General features: G+C 36.0%; 1 protein-coding gene across 1 annotated transcript in view; it reads right to left on the reverse strand.

The window, feature by feature from the left end:
* Positions 1-18,815, reverse strand: part of pod1 (coronin) — a 588,411-nt gene that overhangs the window by 406,209 nt on the left and 163,387 nt on the right. The window contains exon 8 of the mRNA XM_090381732.1: positions 1,598-1,684. Within this exon, the coding sequence (XP_090237858.1) occupies positions 1,598-1,684 (87 nt within the window). The remainder of the gene's footprint in view (positions 1-1,597; positions 1,685-18,815) is intronic.

Below are 18,815 nucleotides of genomic sequence, written 5' to 3' on the forward strand. Positions count from 1 at the left end.
AATCTGTTAAGCTGTTCGTGCCACTGTTCAACATATGGGACAGAAATAAAGTATTTTTTGATGTTACTATTGTTGATTGGTGTAGTATTTTGTATCCTATCCTTAGCTTGTACCCTAATTCGGTTTATTGTGGTAATGGAATAACCCCTGTTTAAGAATCTGCTAGTTAATATTTGTATTTCTGAGTCCAAAACAGATTCCGTCGTTGAATATTTATAGGCATTAAGAAATTGATTAAAGATAATCGATCTTTTGTAGGTGAACGGGTGATAGCTATTATAATGTAGAAGCATACCGGTGTTTGTAGGTTTTCGATAGATGCTAAATTGTATTCTATTCGAGTCCCGGGTAAGCGTGAAATTTAGAAAGTTTAATGACTTTGTATCCGTATCCTCCCTTTCCAATGTAAATTTGAGTCTAGAATGAATATTATTAAACGAATGTAAAATGTCTTGGATAGTATTACTATCGGTAATAACTAGAACATCATCTAAATACCTCCCATAGTATGTGATGCGGGTTCGAAAAGGTGTCAAATGTATCTGCTCAATCGTTGAGAGATAGATCTCTGACATGTCAGAGATCTATCGATAATACTATCGATAATTTCACGCTTACCCGGGACTCGAATAGAATACAATTGATCTCCGATTCGTGGACCTTTACGCGCATGCGCGAAGACAAATAATCTCTATTTAAGTAACAGGTTTAACCCGATTCGGTAATTTTCATTCCTGTGATCACGACATACGGTCGAAAAGCGTTGTCAGCTTCAGGAAGGAAAATCGTTTTGAATATTTTCGTTTGATTCTTTTAATTGCGTTAATTTGATTTTTAATTGTTTTAAATTGATTTTTAATTGTTTTAAATTGATTATTTAATTATTTATTTTTTACTCTAATGTACCGGTAAGTTTGCCGATTTTTTCGTTTTTTCCGTTTTAATTTCTGGAGGGTATCATACGGAAGGGTTCTACGCACTATATTGAGGTAGACTCCTCTTATTATTTTACTAACATCATAAGCTTATAAAGGCTCTACAACTGATCTGAGTTGTAGAGCCTTTATAAACTTATTAAGTTCGTCACACAACACCAGACTAAAGCTAAACAAAAAAAAAAAAAAGTAGTGCAAAGCCATTAACAGGAAATGTTGTTATTATTTATACAGCACATAAGTATCTGAGGCCATATATGCTATGTGTATTATGTCTGTACAAATGTGTTCACAGCACAATGTACACATTGGGTGAAAAACCTGGAATAACCCATGGAGAAACACTTTCCTGTCTGAGTTCCAGTCTTCAATGCAATTTGAATTCAGACCTCTCCAAACAGGTAATAAAACCACTATACAGTGATGGAAGACATGGGAAAGTGTAATACATGTTCTGTGACAGGAATGAACATGGAAGTAGAGAAGTAAATAACTAAGTCTGCTTCATGTATAAACAAAAGAAATTATAAGAATAACTATTGATTTTTAAAAAAAATCAGTTGTGGAACTTGAGAGGCATACCCTGCAATTATGATTTAATTATGAGAAAATCTGCTTATTAATTAATAGTCTCTGATATGGGTTATGATTTTGACACTTACACTTCCAAATCCTGATGATAAAACATTATGTGAATTTCCCAACCATAATACCCTTGAATCTCTGCTATTGGCATGTCCCTGGGTTACCTAAAATAGTATAAAACGCAATTAGGATCTACAGCATTTGAAATATATAAGAGAAATAAGTTTAAAGCATAGTACAAAAAATTTCAAAAACTAAGTAACTCAATCTCATAGAATAAATCTCATAAATCCCATAAAGTTTACTAAAAACAAGTAATATAAAAAAAAAATTTTTTAAGTCAATTCCTACTTAGGTCAACAAAAAAAAATTTTATTTTAGTTACTTTTTATTAAATAATTACAATTAATATAAATATGTATATACATATGACAGAATCACAATATTAAGTGGCAAAATAGAAAGCGAATTTCCTTGCAATTTTCCATTTTCCTTTCTATATATGGTGTTGGACTATTATTTTTATTCACATGTTTCATTTTCCATTTTGTTCCCTCCTTGACTCAGACTAGAACCCAGAATGAAAAAAGAATCTGAAAAAGAAATTTTTTTCCAGCGATCTACACACTTCGCCACTGATGGTATTTATTCCTAAATTTATATCCTGCTAAATATCTTATATAAGAGAAATTTTTTTCTCCCATATAAAACTAAAATTAATTAATTAAATTTAATTAATGAATTAATATTTGAAAAAACTGTATTAACATCAAGTGTCATCCACTACAAGTTTAAAAAAATGTATTTGAACTTGAGTGGATGAATAACAAAAATTTATCAAAAAATTATTGATTTTCGCAAGAATTGAACTCGCATTCTTCACCTTCACGTGAAAAATACTGAAATCCTTGCATTTTACCGATTGAGCTACTGCCTGTTGATTTCAATTTTATTCCTAAATTTATATCCTGCTAAATATCTTATATAAGAGAAATTTTTTTCTCCCATATAAAACTAAAATTAATTAATTAATATTTGAAAAAACTGTATTAACATCGTGTCATCCACTACAAGTTTAAAAAAATGTATTTGAACTTGAGTGGATGAATAAAAAGTATTTTTAATGATTGAAAATTTGAACAAGATATATAAATATATATAGGGAGAGTGTGAACTAATAGTAGGAATTGAAAAATACAAACCTCTATAAAAAAAAAAACAGGTGTAAAAGGTGGGTTTCTGTTATCACAGATTTCCATTAGTGGAGACAAAACCTTGGTCCTGTTTACCTTGAATAATCAAGATTCTTCCTGTACATGGTATATATATTACATTTTCTGGCCACTTTATTATGACCATGAGCTAATAGTGTGCTGGCCCAAATCACTGCTCTAACACAACATGGCATAAACTCAACAAAGTGTTGAAAAGTGAAGAGAGGCATAGTAGACCATTTGTGTAACCAAATGTTCCTCAATACATGGAATGATGCAGACAGAGGATGGTGCTGATGAACAGATCTTTCCAATTCATCCCAGATAATCAATTAACACTACAAATTAGGTTGACCAAGACAGATGATTGAAGTTCCTCATATTCCTCAAATCACTCTTTCACAAACTAGGCAGAGTGGATGGTTGTACTGTCATCTTGAAAGTACCCCTTGTCCATGGGTGGGTAAATGAGCAACACTGCTGTGTATACCTGATCTACAACAATGTTCAGATATGCTCTGGCACTCACAGCACCTTCCAGAGGGATCAGAGGACCAAAAGTATGCCACAAAAATTTGCCTCTCTGCACCATTCACCTCCTCGGGTATCATGTACTGTTGGTACACACACATGTACTGTATCATGTACTGTTGGTACACACACACACTCATCTATTGGTGGCAAAAGGCATAAACCAGAACCCTATGGCCACATCACTTGCTCGTTGTTGTTATTTGGTTTTTAGGAGCATTAGCAACTAAGGACATATTGCTCCGGGATATGCGGTGGTCATTCCTTGACCTTTCCACATACTCTGTATTTGGTGGTGACGGGCTCGAACCCCGGTCTAATCAAGAAGCATGTGCTACGCACTGCTGCTCCTTCCCACCTGGCTACGGAGGCGCTCTACTTCACTTGCCTCCAGTACTCTGCTGTTGATCCTTTGCATTTCTTCCAATGTAACCATACTTTCTGGCTAGTCAACTCCTACTCCCACAGTACATTCTCTATAGGGTTTTATACATGACATAAATATTGATGCTCTGTGGTGCTCCCACATTAAATGTAGAGGCTAATTGTTTTTTTCATTTAGAATAATTACACTTGATAATCCACTTTATATATGGGGCATTGCCTTACAATTTTGTTCACAGGTGTATCTATTCACAGATTTTTTCTGTACATGTTTCCATTTGTAAAAGACTTGAACATACTCTTTAAACATTCATCTAGTGCAACTTTCCACTCTGCTGTAGTACCTGCTAAACATATACTGAAAAGACAGCTTTATAGCACTTTCTTGCACAAAAGACTTCTGACTTGCAAACAAGTTTTATTTACAAGTTTGGTGAACGTTGCAAAAACTTAATTATATTAATACAAACTAACAAATATTACTTCTATTAATATTAATAAAATTAATATTCTTCAATATAATCTCCTTCTACAACCATATACTTGTTCCATTGTGCCTGTCATCATCGCCAACATTTTTGATGGACATCTTTTTAAATTCTTTTAAGTGATCCAGAGTCAGGGATGAGCATAATCAAATGATTAATAATCAATTATATATGCAAATTAGTTGATTACAAAATCTATGGCAACAGTGACCAAACAGAACTATTACCTATCTGGATCTCTCTCTCTCTATATATATAATCTGGATCTCTCTCTCTATATATATATATATAATTAATAAAAATAACAGGTTGCAGTGATAAAACAGAACATCTAAAAAAGAAAGAAAACATAATAATAGTAACATATGAAAATAAATAATAATGGATTATGGATCCAGGACACTGCTAGTGATAGCAGAAATGGCCAGCAACCATGAAATATAGGCATATGGAAAGCAGATTACCTAAAAATTATATAAATGAATTTAAATGAAAATATATAAATGGTACGTAATGCTGTAGGTCCTAAGATTTTAAAACCAAAAAATACTATAATAAATAAGTAAAATGCAAAATTAAGCTAAAATTAAAACCAATTGATTCCAGTTAAAGAAAAAATTAATGAATATCAAACAGCCTGAATTTTAACAAAGAAAGCAAAATATCAGGACAAAAGCAAATAGTCAGTACATGACAACTTACTGATGAACCGAGTGAAGCAAACATAACAGGGCTGTAACAGAGACTAAAGAAGTAAGCCGATGGTTCCCAGGGAATTTATAACAGCTAAAATAACTCCGAGTATAGGGGGAAGAAGGTATGAATTGGTCAAAATGAACCATACACATGTGACGGGGAGTAGGCAATGAAACAAATGAGCCAGCAAAGGGGGGGAACTAGGCAAACAAAATAGCATTGAAAAACTCTAAACTTTGAGTATACATTATATACACACCTGAATGTAATTACTTGTTGATATCTTCTTTTTACATTCAAGCATATACATAATGTATAGTCATATATCCCCTAGCCTCTGTCATGTCTCACGGTGTAGAAAGCCCGTGCCCAGGGATTGGCTAACTGCAGGGGTATTATGTTTTTTTTTTTTTGTCTTGTATTGCTAACTGTTTTGTCGTCCTTCTTTTTATTGTTCCTTTTCAACATTTTTTCTGTCTCAAATTTGTAATAATAATACCACTACTGACTTAAACACGAGGCATGTGGCCAGTCCTATGACCAGGGACCTACTTTAGGTATAGATTATGCAATTCCGGACTGCCCGAGCACCACTACATTTCCCTTCTTCCAATTACTTTTTGCTGTTGTTATACACTACATCTTATATCTCTTGAGCAATTAGGCTGGCCAAAAGAAATATTCAAGGTACTACTTTTCTGCTATCATTTATTTTTTTCTTCCAAGACAAAGTTTAAAGTCTTTCAATGCTACTTTGTTTGTCTAGTTTTCTCCTCGTTGCTGGCCCATTTGCCTCATTTGTTTAATTGCCTACTCCCCTATCACACATGTATGGTTCACTTTGACCAATTCATATCTTCTTCCCACCCTATACTCAGGGTTACTTTAGCCATTATAAATTCAGTGGAAACTATCAGCTTACTTCTTTGGTCTCTGTTACAGCCCTGTTATGTTCACTTCACTTGGTTCATTAGTAACCGTGTGGAGCGAACTTTTGTCCTGATATTTCACTTTCTTTGTTAAAATTTAGGCTGTTTGCTATTCATTAATTTTTTATTTAACTGGAATCAGTTGGTTTTAATTTTAGCTTAATTTTGCATTTTATTATAGCATTTTTATTTTTGGACTCTGTCGGTCGTCAGCTATGATGTATATGTTTGCTCACATTTGCTGTCTGCCACGTATACATAATAACATCACAGTCTCAAAAAATGTGTGAAATGTTTACCAACCTTTCTAAAACAGGACATGATCTAGCCAAGGAGTGGGCTAGGTGTTTAGAGTGTCAAGAAATTAAGCACCAACTCAGCATTCTGATGGGTGTCTATAAGAGCTTGAGGTGTAGGGTAAATGCCCTCAAAGAAATTAATATGAGGGACCATCAAGCTCTCAGCTGCCCAGCTCAATGACAGAGCTCACACCTGTGCATCAGGTAAAACAGAGGCAATCTCCAAAACACAATGCGCTGGTCCCCAAAGGAACTAGTTATTATTGTTGGTGACTCTATTGTCAGGAAGACGGGGAATATACTATACAAGAAGGACAGGTGGAACAGGACCAGGGTATGTCTGCAGGAACCAAAGTTTGACGATATTATAGAGCAGATATCATCTTTTAAGGGCACAAAAGGTGATGTTGTTGTAAACATTGGAACTAATGATATTAACAGTAAGAGATCTGCAGGTTTACTCAACAAGTACTGGTCAATGTTGAAAAAAAGTCACAAGATAGAGTTTAATGTGAAAGTGTCTGCAATTCTGTCCAGACACGATAGGAGAGAGTATATGATGAGAGCCTTGTCAATCAATTTGGCCGTGGAAAGATCGTGCAAGGCTCAAGGGGTAGAATTTTTTTCAGCCTGGTCTGTGCTTGTTGACAGGAGAGACTGCTTCTACGGGGATGGGGTACACTTAAATAGAAAGGGTGCAAGAATATTTGCTGATGCTATCGAGGCAGTGTTAGGTGGGTCGGAAAACTGCTGGCTTGGGGGGGGGGGGATACCAGACTAAAACGTTAACAGTGGCTGGCCGGAGGAAGAGGCAAAAGTGATTCTTGCATTGTTTCTATTGGAATGAGCAGCAGCCTGAAAAGCAAGGCAATGGAGATTTCCAGAAATGCTGGGAGTCACAGTGGAACAAGTAAATACATGGGCTGTGTTAGGGTAACTAAGAGCAGAAAGTTGTGCATGTACACCAATGCTAGGAGTATAGTTAATAAATTTGATGAGCTTGAAGTGCTATTCAAGACATCAAAGGCAGATACTGTTGTGGAATTTGGGGAGTACAATGTTTGCCGACCTTTCTAAAACAGGACATGATCTAGCCAAGGAGGGTGCCTTTGTGTGTGTGCTAGGTGTCTAGAGTGTCAAGAAATTAGGTGCCAATTCAGCATTCTGATGCATTCTTAGATTTTGTGTTTCTTAACTAACAGCATAACCCCTCCTTCCTTCCTGTCCTGTCTAACCTTAGATAGGACACAAAATCTAAGGAAGTGCATCCAATTGATGTTAGACAATGCAGTGTTGCGTCTACTTGGTGTGAAATAAGCACTGGGAAAGGAAAATGAGAGTAAGCCTAATGAATCTAATGAGTATAATGAGCAATTGTGCAGAGAAATAGAGTGGTCCAGTAAATCAGAATGTCTTATAATGGGGGATTTTAACTTTCCAGATATTGACTGGAACTTGTGGTTGGTCACTCGCACACTAGCAAGACTTTTGTGGATTTATTGGATGACTGTTTTCTACATCAACATGTTCAAGAGGCAACCAGAGGGGTTTTTTTTATTTTTTTATTTGGTAGTTGTTGGCGCATCGGCTTCTGTGGCCATAATGCACCTCCAAAGGTTTTTGCAGTACTTTGATCCAAGCCCGAGGCGGGATTCGAACCCGCGACCTTTGGGTTGCTAGGCAGGCACTTTACCCACCCGACTAACCCGGTCGGCAGGCAACCACAAGGAGTAATACTCTTGATCTGATTACCAGCAGTGATTATTCATGCATTAAGAATTTGCAGATAAAGGAACCATTGGGTGAAAGTGATCACAATGTGCTGATGTGGGAATTACTTAGAGATGTAACTACCATTAAGGATAAAGGAAAGGGCTTCTGCTTTGGTAAAGGTGACTACAGAGGTGGCAGTAGTGGAATGTGAGGCAAGAAAGCAAGTGTATGAGCTTATGCAGCATCAGTCAAAAAAAAAAATAATAATAAAAATCACACCATTCTCTCCAAATGCCTGTCCAGTTCCTCCTTAAATTTATTTAACCTATCAACTTACACAACGAAAGATGGAAGTTTGTTCTAGCAATTAAAGGTCTCAGACAGTTTCTAAATAATTCTGTACAATGGGATCAACTGATGATGTTACCAACGTTGAATTCTAAATGGGTAGCCTTCGGGGACTTAATTTTGGAGGCTAGTAGGCTTTTCATTCCAACTAAGAAATACTGTTCAAGGTTTAGGCCTAATGGATGTCAGATGAATTAATGAAGCTCGTGGCAGAGAAGAAGAATGTATGGGATGCATATAAAGTATCAGGTGACACAGAAGCCTATGGCAGGTATAAACTAGTCTGTAATCAAGTCACAAAGGAGGTTAGGCAGGCGAAGGCAGATTATGAGAAATATTTGGCAAAGGATATACAAAGAAAAACAGCAAAGAGTTCTTTACTTGCGTAAACTCTAGAAGGAAAGAGATGAATCAGATTGGACCACTTAACATAGATGGGTTGACTATTGATGGTAGCTCAGGTAGCTGATAAACTGAAAGAGTATTTTGCATCTACATTCATATATGAGGAGTCATTCAATGAGGGAAGTACCAGAAGATTATCAAAAACTAACAGAGAGCTATGTGATTTTGTAATAACTGAGAGCAAAGTGGAGGATAAATTATTGAAGTTAAACATGAAGAAGACACGTGGGGTGGATGGGATCTATCCAGTTATATTAAAAGAGGCAGCAAAGGAAGTAAGACGACCGGGCTAGCCATGTGGGTAATGTGCCTGCCTGGCAACCCAAAGGTCACGGGTTCGAATCCTGCCTCGGGCTTGGATCACAGTAAAATGTAAAAACTTTGGGAAGTGCATTATGGCCACAGAGAAGACAATGCGCCAACAACTAACAAAAAAAAAAAAAAAAAAAGTAAGCAAACCCACAGGCATAATTATGAGAGGTTCCTTGGATTCAGGGGAGGTCCCTATGGACTGGAGGTGTGCAAATGTATCACCAATTCATGAAGGGGGTTCAAAAGATAACACAAGTAAATATAGACCTGTTGTTTAACTTGTGACCGGGGAAAATAATGGAATCGCTGGTTAAAGAAGCATTGCAAGATCATCTAGACAAGACTGCAGTAATAGTTAAGATACAGAATGGGTTTGTTAAAGGGAGGTCTTGTCTGTCCAATTTGATTGGATACTATGATGTGGTGACAAAGGAACTGAATGCCAAAAATAATTTTGATATCGTATACTTGGATTTCAGGAAAGCTTTTGATACTGTTGCACATGGAAGACTTTTGTAAAAATTGGAGAGGTATGTCATTAAAGGTAAGTTTCTACAATGGATAAAGGGATGGTTGAGTGGGAGACAACAGAGAGTGGTACTCAATGGACACTGCTCTTCGTGGACATATGTTATTAGTGGAGTTCCCCAGGGTTCGGTGTTGGGTCCATTGTTGTTTTGTATATTTATCAATGATACTGATCAAGGTTTATCAAGTTTAATGTCCAAGTTTGCAAATGATACAAAGGTTGGCAGGGTTGTTAGCGACAGTAAAGACAGTATGCTACTCCAACTGGATCTAGATAAGTGGGAAAATGGGCGGTGAAGTGGCAACTGAAGTTTAACATTGACAAATGCAAAGTACTGCATATGGGTAGCAATAACTGAAGAGAAATGTACCAACCGTGTGGTACTACACTCAGGGAGATGGAAAATGAAAAAGATTTGCAGATAATTGTGCAGTCAAATATGAAGTTGCTGAACAGTGCAGACGTGCTGCCAGGGCAGGTCATGGAGTCTTTTTAGGAAGGATGTAGAGTTGCTAGAACGAGTACAAAGAAGGGCAACAAGATTGGTGAGGAGGAACAAAGGAGTGCTCTTACCAAGAAAGGCTTAAGTTCTGCAAATTGCAGCACCTGGAGAGTAGACACATGTGAGGTAATCTTATTTGAGGTGAATAAGGACTTGAATGGGTTGAGCAAGGTGAATGTTGATGGGATTCTTCCTCTTGCTCATATTAAGAACCTGAGGGGACATACATTTAAATTGAGGAAAGACAGTTGTAGAATATATGTGCGGAAATTTGCCTTTAGCCAGCAGGTAATTGATTGGTGGTACAGGCTTCCATCTTTTGTTGTGGAAGTTAATAGCCTAAATAAATTTAAGGCTGAGCTGGACAGACATTTGGAACGAATGGAGGAGTGAAATGGGAGTTTTTTTTGGTTGATGCTGCATAACTTGATTTCTTGCATTGTATGCCTCTAATAATGCTAATGCTAACAGAAACAGAGGCCTTGCTTATTGCTATATTTCCTTTGGTTTTTGCTGCCGGTCATTGACGACGCAGTTAAAATCTTAGGACCTACAGCATTATGTACCATTTATATATTTTCATTTAATTTTATTTATAAAATTTTTTAGGTAACCTGATTTTATTTTTCAGGCACTTTTAATTTTTCCATTGTAGCTACACCTGTCAGGTCAGCAATCCTATCCATACTTATCTAAATCATTAGCCTATATATATATATATATATATATATATATAGGCTAATTGTAAGCAAATTTTAAAAGATCCATTCTACTCAATCTTTGTATGCTTTCTAGGCTGGTATGGGTGTTTGGTCTGAATTTCATTCCTTTATCCACGATTTCTTTTAATGCTGGATCCTCAACTATACTGAGGTCGCCTAGGAGTATTTGCTTATGATGTGGTCCTATGTAATCTTTATATTTGTTTTCTTTGCAGTGATACAGAGGTTCAATTTTGTTCAGGTTTGCTATGGTGTTTTTTGCATAAGGCCATTCCAATGGGCCTTCTTATCTATGTCTGATTTCTATTTTATCTATAGGTAGGTTTTTGGTGGTTTTATCAAAAACTTCTTTGAGGTTAACATGATCGTAAATGTGATTTTGGTATTTTACTATGCAGTATTCTTTTGTTTTGTTTTTGGGGTGGGTGAATCCGATTTTAAATCTAGTAATGTCTTCTATGGTGTGTTTGAGAGAGAGTGTTCCAAGCAATAGTTCATTTTATATACAGGGTGTTTCAGTTAAATGTTTCAGAACTTCTAAGAGGGGTAGGGTACATCCTGACAACTCGAAATCATATAGCAATGTGGGGTCGGAAATGCTTTCCTGAAGCGGTGTTGTACACAGAAGCACCATAAAGAAAAGAGACCGTAAGTGAGAAATCGTTTTAATAATACATGAAAAGAAGCAAAAGGTACATGGATTAAAGTAAGTGTTCGAAGTTTCTTCCACGGGCTACAATGCACGCCTCACATCTCCGACGCATGGACATCCGAACATTCTGGAATACTCCAGGCGTAACAACACGATGGTTCCAACACGATGGAGCCCCTGCCCATTATAGCGGAGATGTTCGTAACTACCTGGATGTCACATTTGGTCAACAGTGGATCGGACGTGGTGGTCCCGTGCGTTGGCCTGCTCAGTCACCCGACCTATCATGTCTTGATTTTTATTTCTGGGGTCATATGAAATCGCTAGTTTATGACACCCCTGTTGACAATGCTGAGGAGCTGGTTGCAAGAATCGCAGTAGCTGCCGAAGAAATTCGAAATTCGCCTGGAGTATTCCAGAATGTTCGGATGTCCATGCGTCGGAGATGTGAGGCGTGCATTGTAGCCCGTGGAAGAAACTTCGAACACTTACTTTAATCCATGTACCTTTTGCTTCTTTTCATGTATTATTAAAAACGATTTCTCACTTACGGTCTCTTTTCTTTATGGTGCTTCTGTGTACAACACCGCTTCAGGAAAGCATTTCCGACCCCACATTGCTATATGATTTCGAGTTGTCAGGATGTACCCTACCCCTCTTAGAAGTTCTGAAACGTTTAACTGAAACACCCTGTATACATTGTTTTCTCTTTTTGTCCATTTCATAATCACATAATTTGCATATACAGTCGGACCTCCATATAATGAAATCGCTCGTTCACTTGAAAAAATTCGTTATAAAGAAATATGACCTTTTCAACAATGAAAAATACTGTAATTCAACTCAGAAATATGGGAAATAAATCAGAAATAAGTGGGAATGAATAAATTTTCTAACATTTTAAAACAATTAATTTATTAATACATACATATTAAGAAATGACTACTTACATGATGTGTGTACTATATATTAGCACACTTTTAAGAATTATGTCTTAAATATTTGGTTATTTTTTGTTATACACTGGATTTTACTGTATATCATTCATAAAAATGTTTGCATTTGTTTACGCACTTAAATCTATTTTCTGGCTCATTTTCTTCACACTGAAGGCCTCGACGCAAAGTTTCAAATGCTGCCAACATTTCACGTTTGGAAGGTTTAATACTGCACTCATTGCCTTCTTTGCCATCATTTTCATCCAACTCATCGTCGATATTGTCACTAATTCTTTGAATATTCTCCAAAATGATGGAGTCACTCGGATATTCAGCTACTATGACATCATTATCAACTCCTAAAACTTCTTCAAGAACAATTTCTGCACTGATCAAGCCTCTTGCTTGGAGTTCATCCCAAGATTGCTCAACGTCTTGTAGCAGTTCATCCCTCTCATTGCTGTTAATTGCCATTTTAACTAAACCTGCTTTTGCAAAACAATTCTTAATCGTTGTTTCCATCACATCTTGACTCCACACTTTTCGCCAACTCTGATATGCACATCCACAAATCTATAACAGAATCTATGGGTTGGTTGGTTTCTACTCTCAGTATAATTTTTTTCAGTATGCACCTTCGGTAGTGCATTTTCAAATTCTTGATAATGCCTTGGTCCATTGGCTTCAGTTTAGATGAGGTATTCGGAGGAAAGAAAACAAGCTTCAAACTTATAAGTTTCGAAATTACCAAGTGAAGGTGGGCAGGGCAGTTGTCAACAATCAAAGCGATTTTTCTGTTTTCTTTTGTCATCTTTCTACCAAAATTTAAAATCCACTATTCAAAAATTTCACTTGTCATCCAAGCTTTTTTGTTGTAATTGTAGTCCAACTCTAACGACTTCACTCCTCTGAAACATCAGGGTTGTTTACTTTTGCCTATTACCAAAAAGCTTCAGTTTTTCATTTGCACCACTCAAGACTGTAATTCTTTCCTTACTATTTTTACCACCTACACATTTGTCACCTTTAAAAGTCAGTGTCCTGTTCGGCAAACATTTAAAAAATAGACCTGTTTCATCAACATTGAATATGTCTTTGGGCTCCTAGTCCTCCATATTGGTGCCTCCATAGCCAGGTGGGCAGGAGCAGCAGTGCGTAACACATGCTTCTTGATTAGACCGGGGTTCGAGCCCATGCTCACCAAACACGGAGGATGCGGAAAAGTCAGGGAATGACCAGCACATATCCCTGGAGCAATATGGTCTTAGTTGCTAATGCTCCTAAAAACAAAAAAACATATAAACCTCCATAATTCTTTTTCAAAACTGTTTCTTTCCAATGGGTACAGTCTTCTTCAATTACAGCCCCACTTTCACCAGAAATAACCTTTTGAAGTAAGCCATGGCGCTTTTTAAATTTGTCCAGCCAACCAGAACTGCCTTGTTAAGTTTTATGCCCCAGAAAAGATGCATATTCCGCAGTCTTTTCTTTTATTAATGGCCCTGATATCGCCATGTTTTGGTCTTGAATCAACTTCACCCACTTAAAAACTGCTTCATCCACATCTTCATACAAGCATAATTTTGTACGCTTCCGACTGGGTCCCGTTTCCTCAAACAGTTTGAGAATTGAAACACGATTTTTCAGAATGGTTGACACACTACTGGCAGGGATACCAAATTTTAAAGCGATTTATTTTTTTTTAATGCCCCCATCTACACTATTACGTACTTCCACTTTTTCCACTACATTCAAGGATTTCCTCTTACACATTATAAGGTTAGTGGCACAGCAGTAAACAAAACTGATTTATGAACCACTTGAACCTACCATACAGACAAAGGTGAAATTTAGTCAAAGTATGGATGACTCATTTCTGCGAAACAGCAGATGAATTTCTGTAATAAAGGAAAATCATTCTCTCCTAATTCTCTAATAGGGTGATTGCAATAGAAGACAGGTTGACCAGATCCAATGTCCATGTCGGGAATATGCCTTAATCTTTGCTTATGGCTGTGGACACATAGATAGCAGTTTCGCAGCGCTACTTCTCGGTACAGTAAATGCTTTACGGGCAACACTAAATTTTGGAATGCTCTTAAGAATTAAACCCTTCAGCTATTAAAAGCTCAAGTGATTAATTCTTAATCCTTTTAGCTCTTAATTCGTGCTTTCTACAGCATCAGCTCTTATTGCCTAAAGGCCAGAGGTATGAACAATGAGTACCCAGATCTCTCAAAATTAGTTTGTTATATGGAAATTTTCTTCATTATACGGAAACTATTTTCAATGTAATGACCATTTCATTACAATGAAAATAGTTTCCGTTGAGGGGAAATCAAAAAAAAGTTCGCTATATAAAAAAATTTGCTATATGAAAGTTCGTTAAAGAGAGGTCCAACTGTAATCAATTATTTCAATTACTGATTATGTCGCTGTCATTAGTGTTTTATTGGGATTTTTCTTTCATGTCCAATTTAATTTTCAGATAGGCCAAAAAGTTGCATAGGGATAAATTGTGGAGCAAATTTCATGTGAAATGGGTACACCAGAAATAACTTTTTCAAGTAAGCCATGGCACTTTTTAAATTTGTCCAGCCAACCAGAACTGGCTTCAAAAGTTTTATGCCCCAGAAAAGATGCATATTCTGCAGTGTTTTCTTTTATTAATTGCACTGATATCGCCATGTTTTGGTCTTGAATCAACTTCATCCACATCTTCAAACAAAAATATTCCCATCATGTGCATGCTATGATGGGAATATTTTTGTCAGTCAAAAATTTCCATACAGCAAGTGACACATAACATCTAAATTAACATGGTGAAGGTGCTAACTATTTCACAATTTTTCGGGTTGGTTACAGCAAATTGTATCTCTTGAAATTTTAAAACTTCTTGGGAGTTAGCTGCATTAGTCCAGCGGTAGCAGTGCAAAAATGAAGATAAAAAAAAGGGGCTGATCATCTGACAGGTTCCCCACTTTCTTTTTAATTTTGAAAAATTTTTAATTCTACTTAAATACTGCCAATATTTCATCTTTTCTTAACAGATTGCAGTAAGTTTTAATAAAAGATAAAAAATTTTAAAACATGCTATGTGTTTTACATCTTTCATTTTCGAAAAAAATCAAAAAAATTAATCCTGCTGAAAATTCCAAAAAATTAGAAACATCAGTCTCTTATTCTCTTCCATTTTCCAGTTTAAAAGACCACTAAGTGTGTGAAATTTCAAAATTTCATTAAGTGTGCAAAAACATGTATAAGTGCATATATTTTTTATTATTATGTATATAAATATTATTAAAAAATAAAACACATAATATATTCAATATTATGTATCTTGCTTCCCGCTTAACATGCATAATAGATAAATAATTCTTATCTTTACAATGTGAAAACAATAATAAATATTTCAAAAACAGCAAGTAGTGGGAGAAGAAAAACAAGTAACCTGAAACTATAAACAAACACAGCTTCAGTGTTTGTCATTACCATGCCACTCTTCAAGAAAAAGCCAAATACTTGCAAAGATAGTGGTGGATCACCAGACAGGTTCTTGCGCACAGAAAACCAAAAAAAACTTCAGAAACTACTGCAGTAAAAGTCTGAATACATTTAGAAAAGGGAAATCAGATTTTTAATTTGATTCACAGTTAAATGCAGAAAGTTATTTTTGGGAGTCACCTGTCAGGTTAATGATGACACCTTGCAGAAGAGCAAATTCTAATAACATTATCTCCGTGTTGTAATGAAATGCAATCAGTATAACCTTGATATATGATTTTGACTAGTGAACTTTTTTGGCCTTGGTGACAATGTTCTTTTCTGTTGGGAGCTTTCAACGTTGGTACGTGAGTCCTATTCACATGCCCAAGACACAACATCACCTGTTATAATTTTTATTAAAAATGCAAGATCCAACACAGCTAGCTAAAACAACTTAGACAAAATGAGGATGTGATGTCTTTGATCTTGAATAAGAATGTGTGGAACAAATTTGGTGCTTACTTGTCTCGTTGCCTAGGTTCTCAGTTAAAATGGCCTGAACTGAATCAAATTAAAGAAATATCCTCTCAGCAATTTTTTAAATAGCTGATCTTCAGTCCAGTCAAATGATGGTGCAGACTTCATTCATGTTTTTGATTGTTTTGGATGTTGACAAGCAATTGCTTCATTTTCATGTTCATGCAAAAAATTTCCATCAAAAAACTATGAAACCACTTCAAAACCGTGTATTTCATTATAGCACATCATCTCTGTAAACTGTAATGAGCATTTCATGTACACTCCTGCCTAAAAGGTTGGAATCACAGTGTATGACAACAGTTTTCATTATTGTTTTTGAAATTATCTATGACAATGTAAGACTTAACATAAAACAACAACACACTACAAAGTATTTTTTTAATTTTTATCAATCAATGAAAAATTTACAGAAAAAATTACAGTAGAACCAGGATAAAAAGTTTTCCAAGGGACTGCAGATTTAGAACTTCTTATGCGGGAAAACTTCTTTGAAGGGAAAATGACCTGAGGGTATGAATTATTAGCTACACAAATAAAACTGAAAAGATACATGTAAATAAGTTAAAGATCATTTTTAAGTACTATTTCAGAATTCTATGGGAAACATTTTTAAACTGAGGATTTCTAATTGCTTAACATTCTGTTCATTAAACTCTTTTCAAAGTTAGAAGAATGAGCTCCTTTGGAGTTTCAACACACTTTAAAAGGTCACAATTACAATAAGATGGAGCAACAATCCACTAAGTAATTCAGAACTCTGCACAACCATCAGAACTTAAAGCTTAACATGGTCTTATCAAATTATGGATATCGATGATAACAATTGCAATATATCACTTCCCAATTATATCAAAATGTTTATAGTACAAATGTTTTAGTGCTGAAAGCCTCACACTATGGAAAATTCACTAATTGAGCCAGTTAGTGCCAAGCATCGTTTTAGTTTGTAGTAAAATATCAAAGTAGGTTAAATGGCATCGTTTCTTTATATCTTACATTGTGAATGCCTTCACAATGAGTTTCCCTGATATTGAACTACCTCGAATAAGCAACGTTTCAACAATAGATTCTCGAATAGGCAATATAGGAATTTTGCTAGTAGGAAAAACGGAGGTGATTATCCCTTTGTATAAGGCAATGGTCAGGCCATGCCTTAGGTACTACGTGCAGGTCTGGAGGCCTCATTTTAGGAAGGATGTAGAGTTGCTTGAGAGAGTACAGAGCAGGGCAACAAGACTGATGAGTGGAATGAAAGGGTGGTCTTACGAAGAAAGGCTTAAGTTCTGCAAATGCAGCGTCTGGAGACTACGTACATGAGAGGTGAACTGATTGAAGGGTATAAGGCCTTGAATGGCCTGAGCACATTCAATTCTGATGGGATTCTTCTGCTTGCTCAGATTACCCTGAGGGGCATAAATTCAAATTAAGGAAAGGCAGTTGTAGAATAGATGTGCTTAAATTTGCCTTTAGCCAGCGGGTAGTTGATTTCTGGAACAAACTTCGATCTATCGCTGTGAATTTGACAGCTTAATTAAATTCAAGGAGCAACTGAACAAACATTTAGAGGGAATGGATGTGTGAAATGTTTTTTATTTTTTTTTTTTTTGGCTGATGCTACATAAGTTTGCTTTCTTGCATCACATGCCTCCTCTACTACTACTTCATTAATGGTTTCTTGGCAAATACAACTACCCCACTGCTTCCAAGAATAAGTAACAACATTAATCTTCTCCATTGGGGAAGCGTTGTTTATTGGAGGTAGTGCAATATCAGGGCAACTCGTTATTAAGGCATCCACAATATGAGATACTGTACATCAAAAATGATGCCATTTCACCTAATCCAGTGGTTTAATCATTATCAGTGATTTTCAATCCACTGCAGGATGAAGGCCTCTCCAGCAACTTTCCAGTTCCTTCTTTTTTGTGCAATAGCCATCCATTTTCCCCACAAACTCATGAATTTCATCTGTCCATCTCCATTGTTGTCTTCCCGGTTTCCTTTAACTTTAACTTCTTAATCCATCTGTCATCATATCTTTGAGCTATGTGTTCTTATCAAAACTAAAGAACCTATGAGTTCTTTAGTTTTGATAAGAATGTCCTTTACTTGAATTTGCTGCCTAATCCATGTGTTATCTTCTTCTTATCTAACACTTCTTATCTAACAGTCGGATTCCCAATATAATTCGTTTCATTCTTCACTGTGTGGTTCTCAGCTTCTCTTCCATTCTTTTGGTGAGTGCCCAAGTTTCACTTCCATTATTCATGGTGTGGAGTATACACTGATTCATTATTTTACCTTTCAGACAACTTGGGATATTGCTCCTCAGTATGTGACTATATTTCCTGAATGCTATCCATCCAAAATTTATTCTTCTCTTGACTTCCAGCCATTTATCATTATTACAGCTAATGATTTGTCCCAGATAAGTATATGACTCCACCTTTTCAATTACTGCTCCTTCAATCATTATATCCCTTTCTGTGGCATACTTATTCATCATTACTTTTGTTTTAGCGATATTCATCTTTAATCCAAAATACTTACTAACTCTGCATAACTGATTAAGGTTTCCTCTAATTCTTTGGGATTGTGGTTTATGGT

Source organism: Mastigoproctus giganteus, chromosome 9, assembly GCF_048544385.1.
Source record: "Mastigoproctus giganteus isolate SK-2022 chromosome 9, ASM4854438v1, whole genome shotgun sequence".
Taxonomy (NCBI): Eukaryota; Metazoa; Arthropoda; class Arachnida; order Uropygi; family Thelyphonidae; genus Mastigoproctus; species Mastigoproctus giganteus.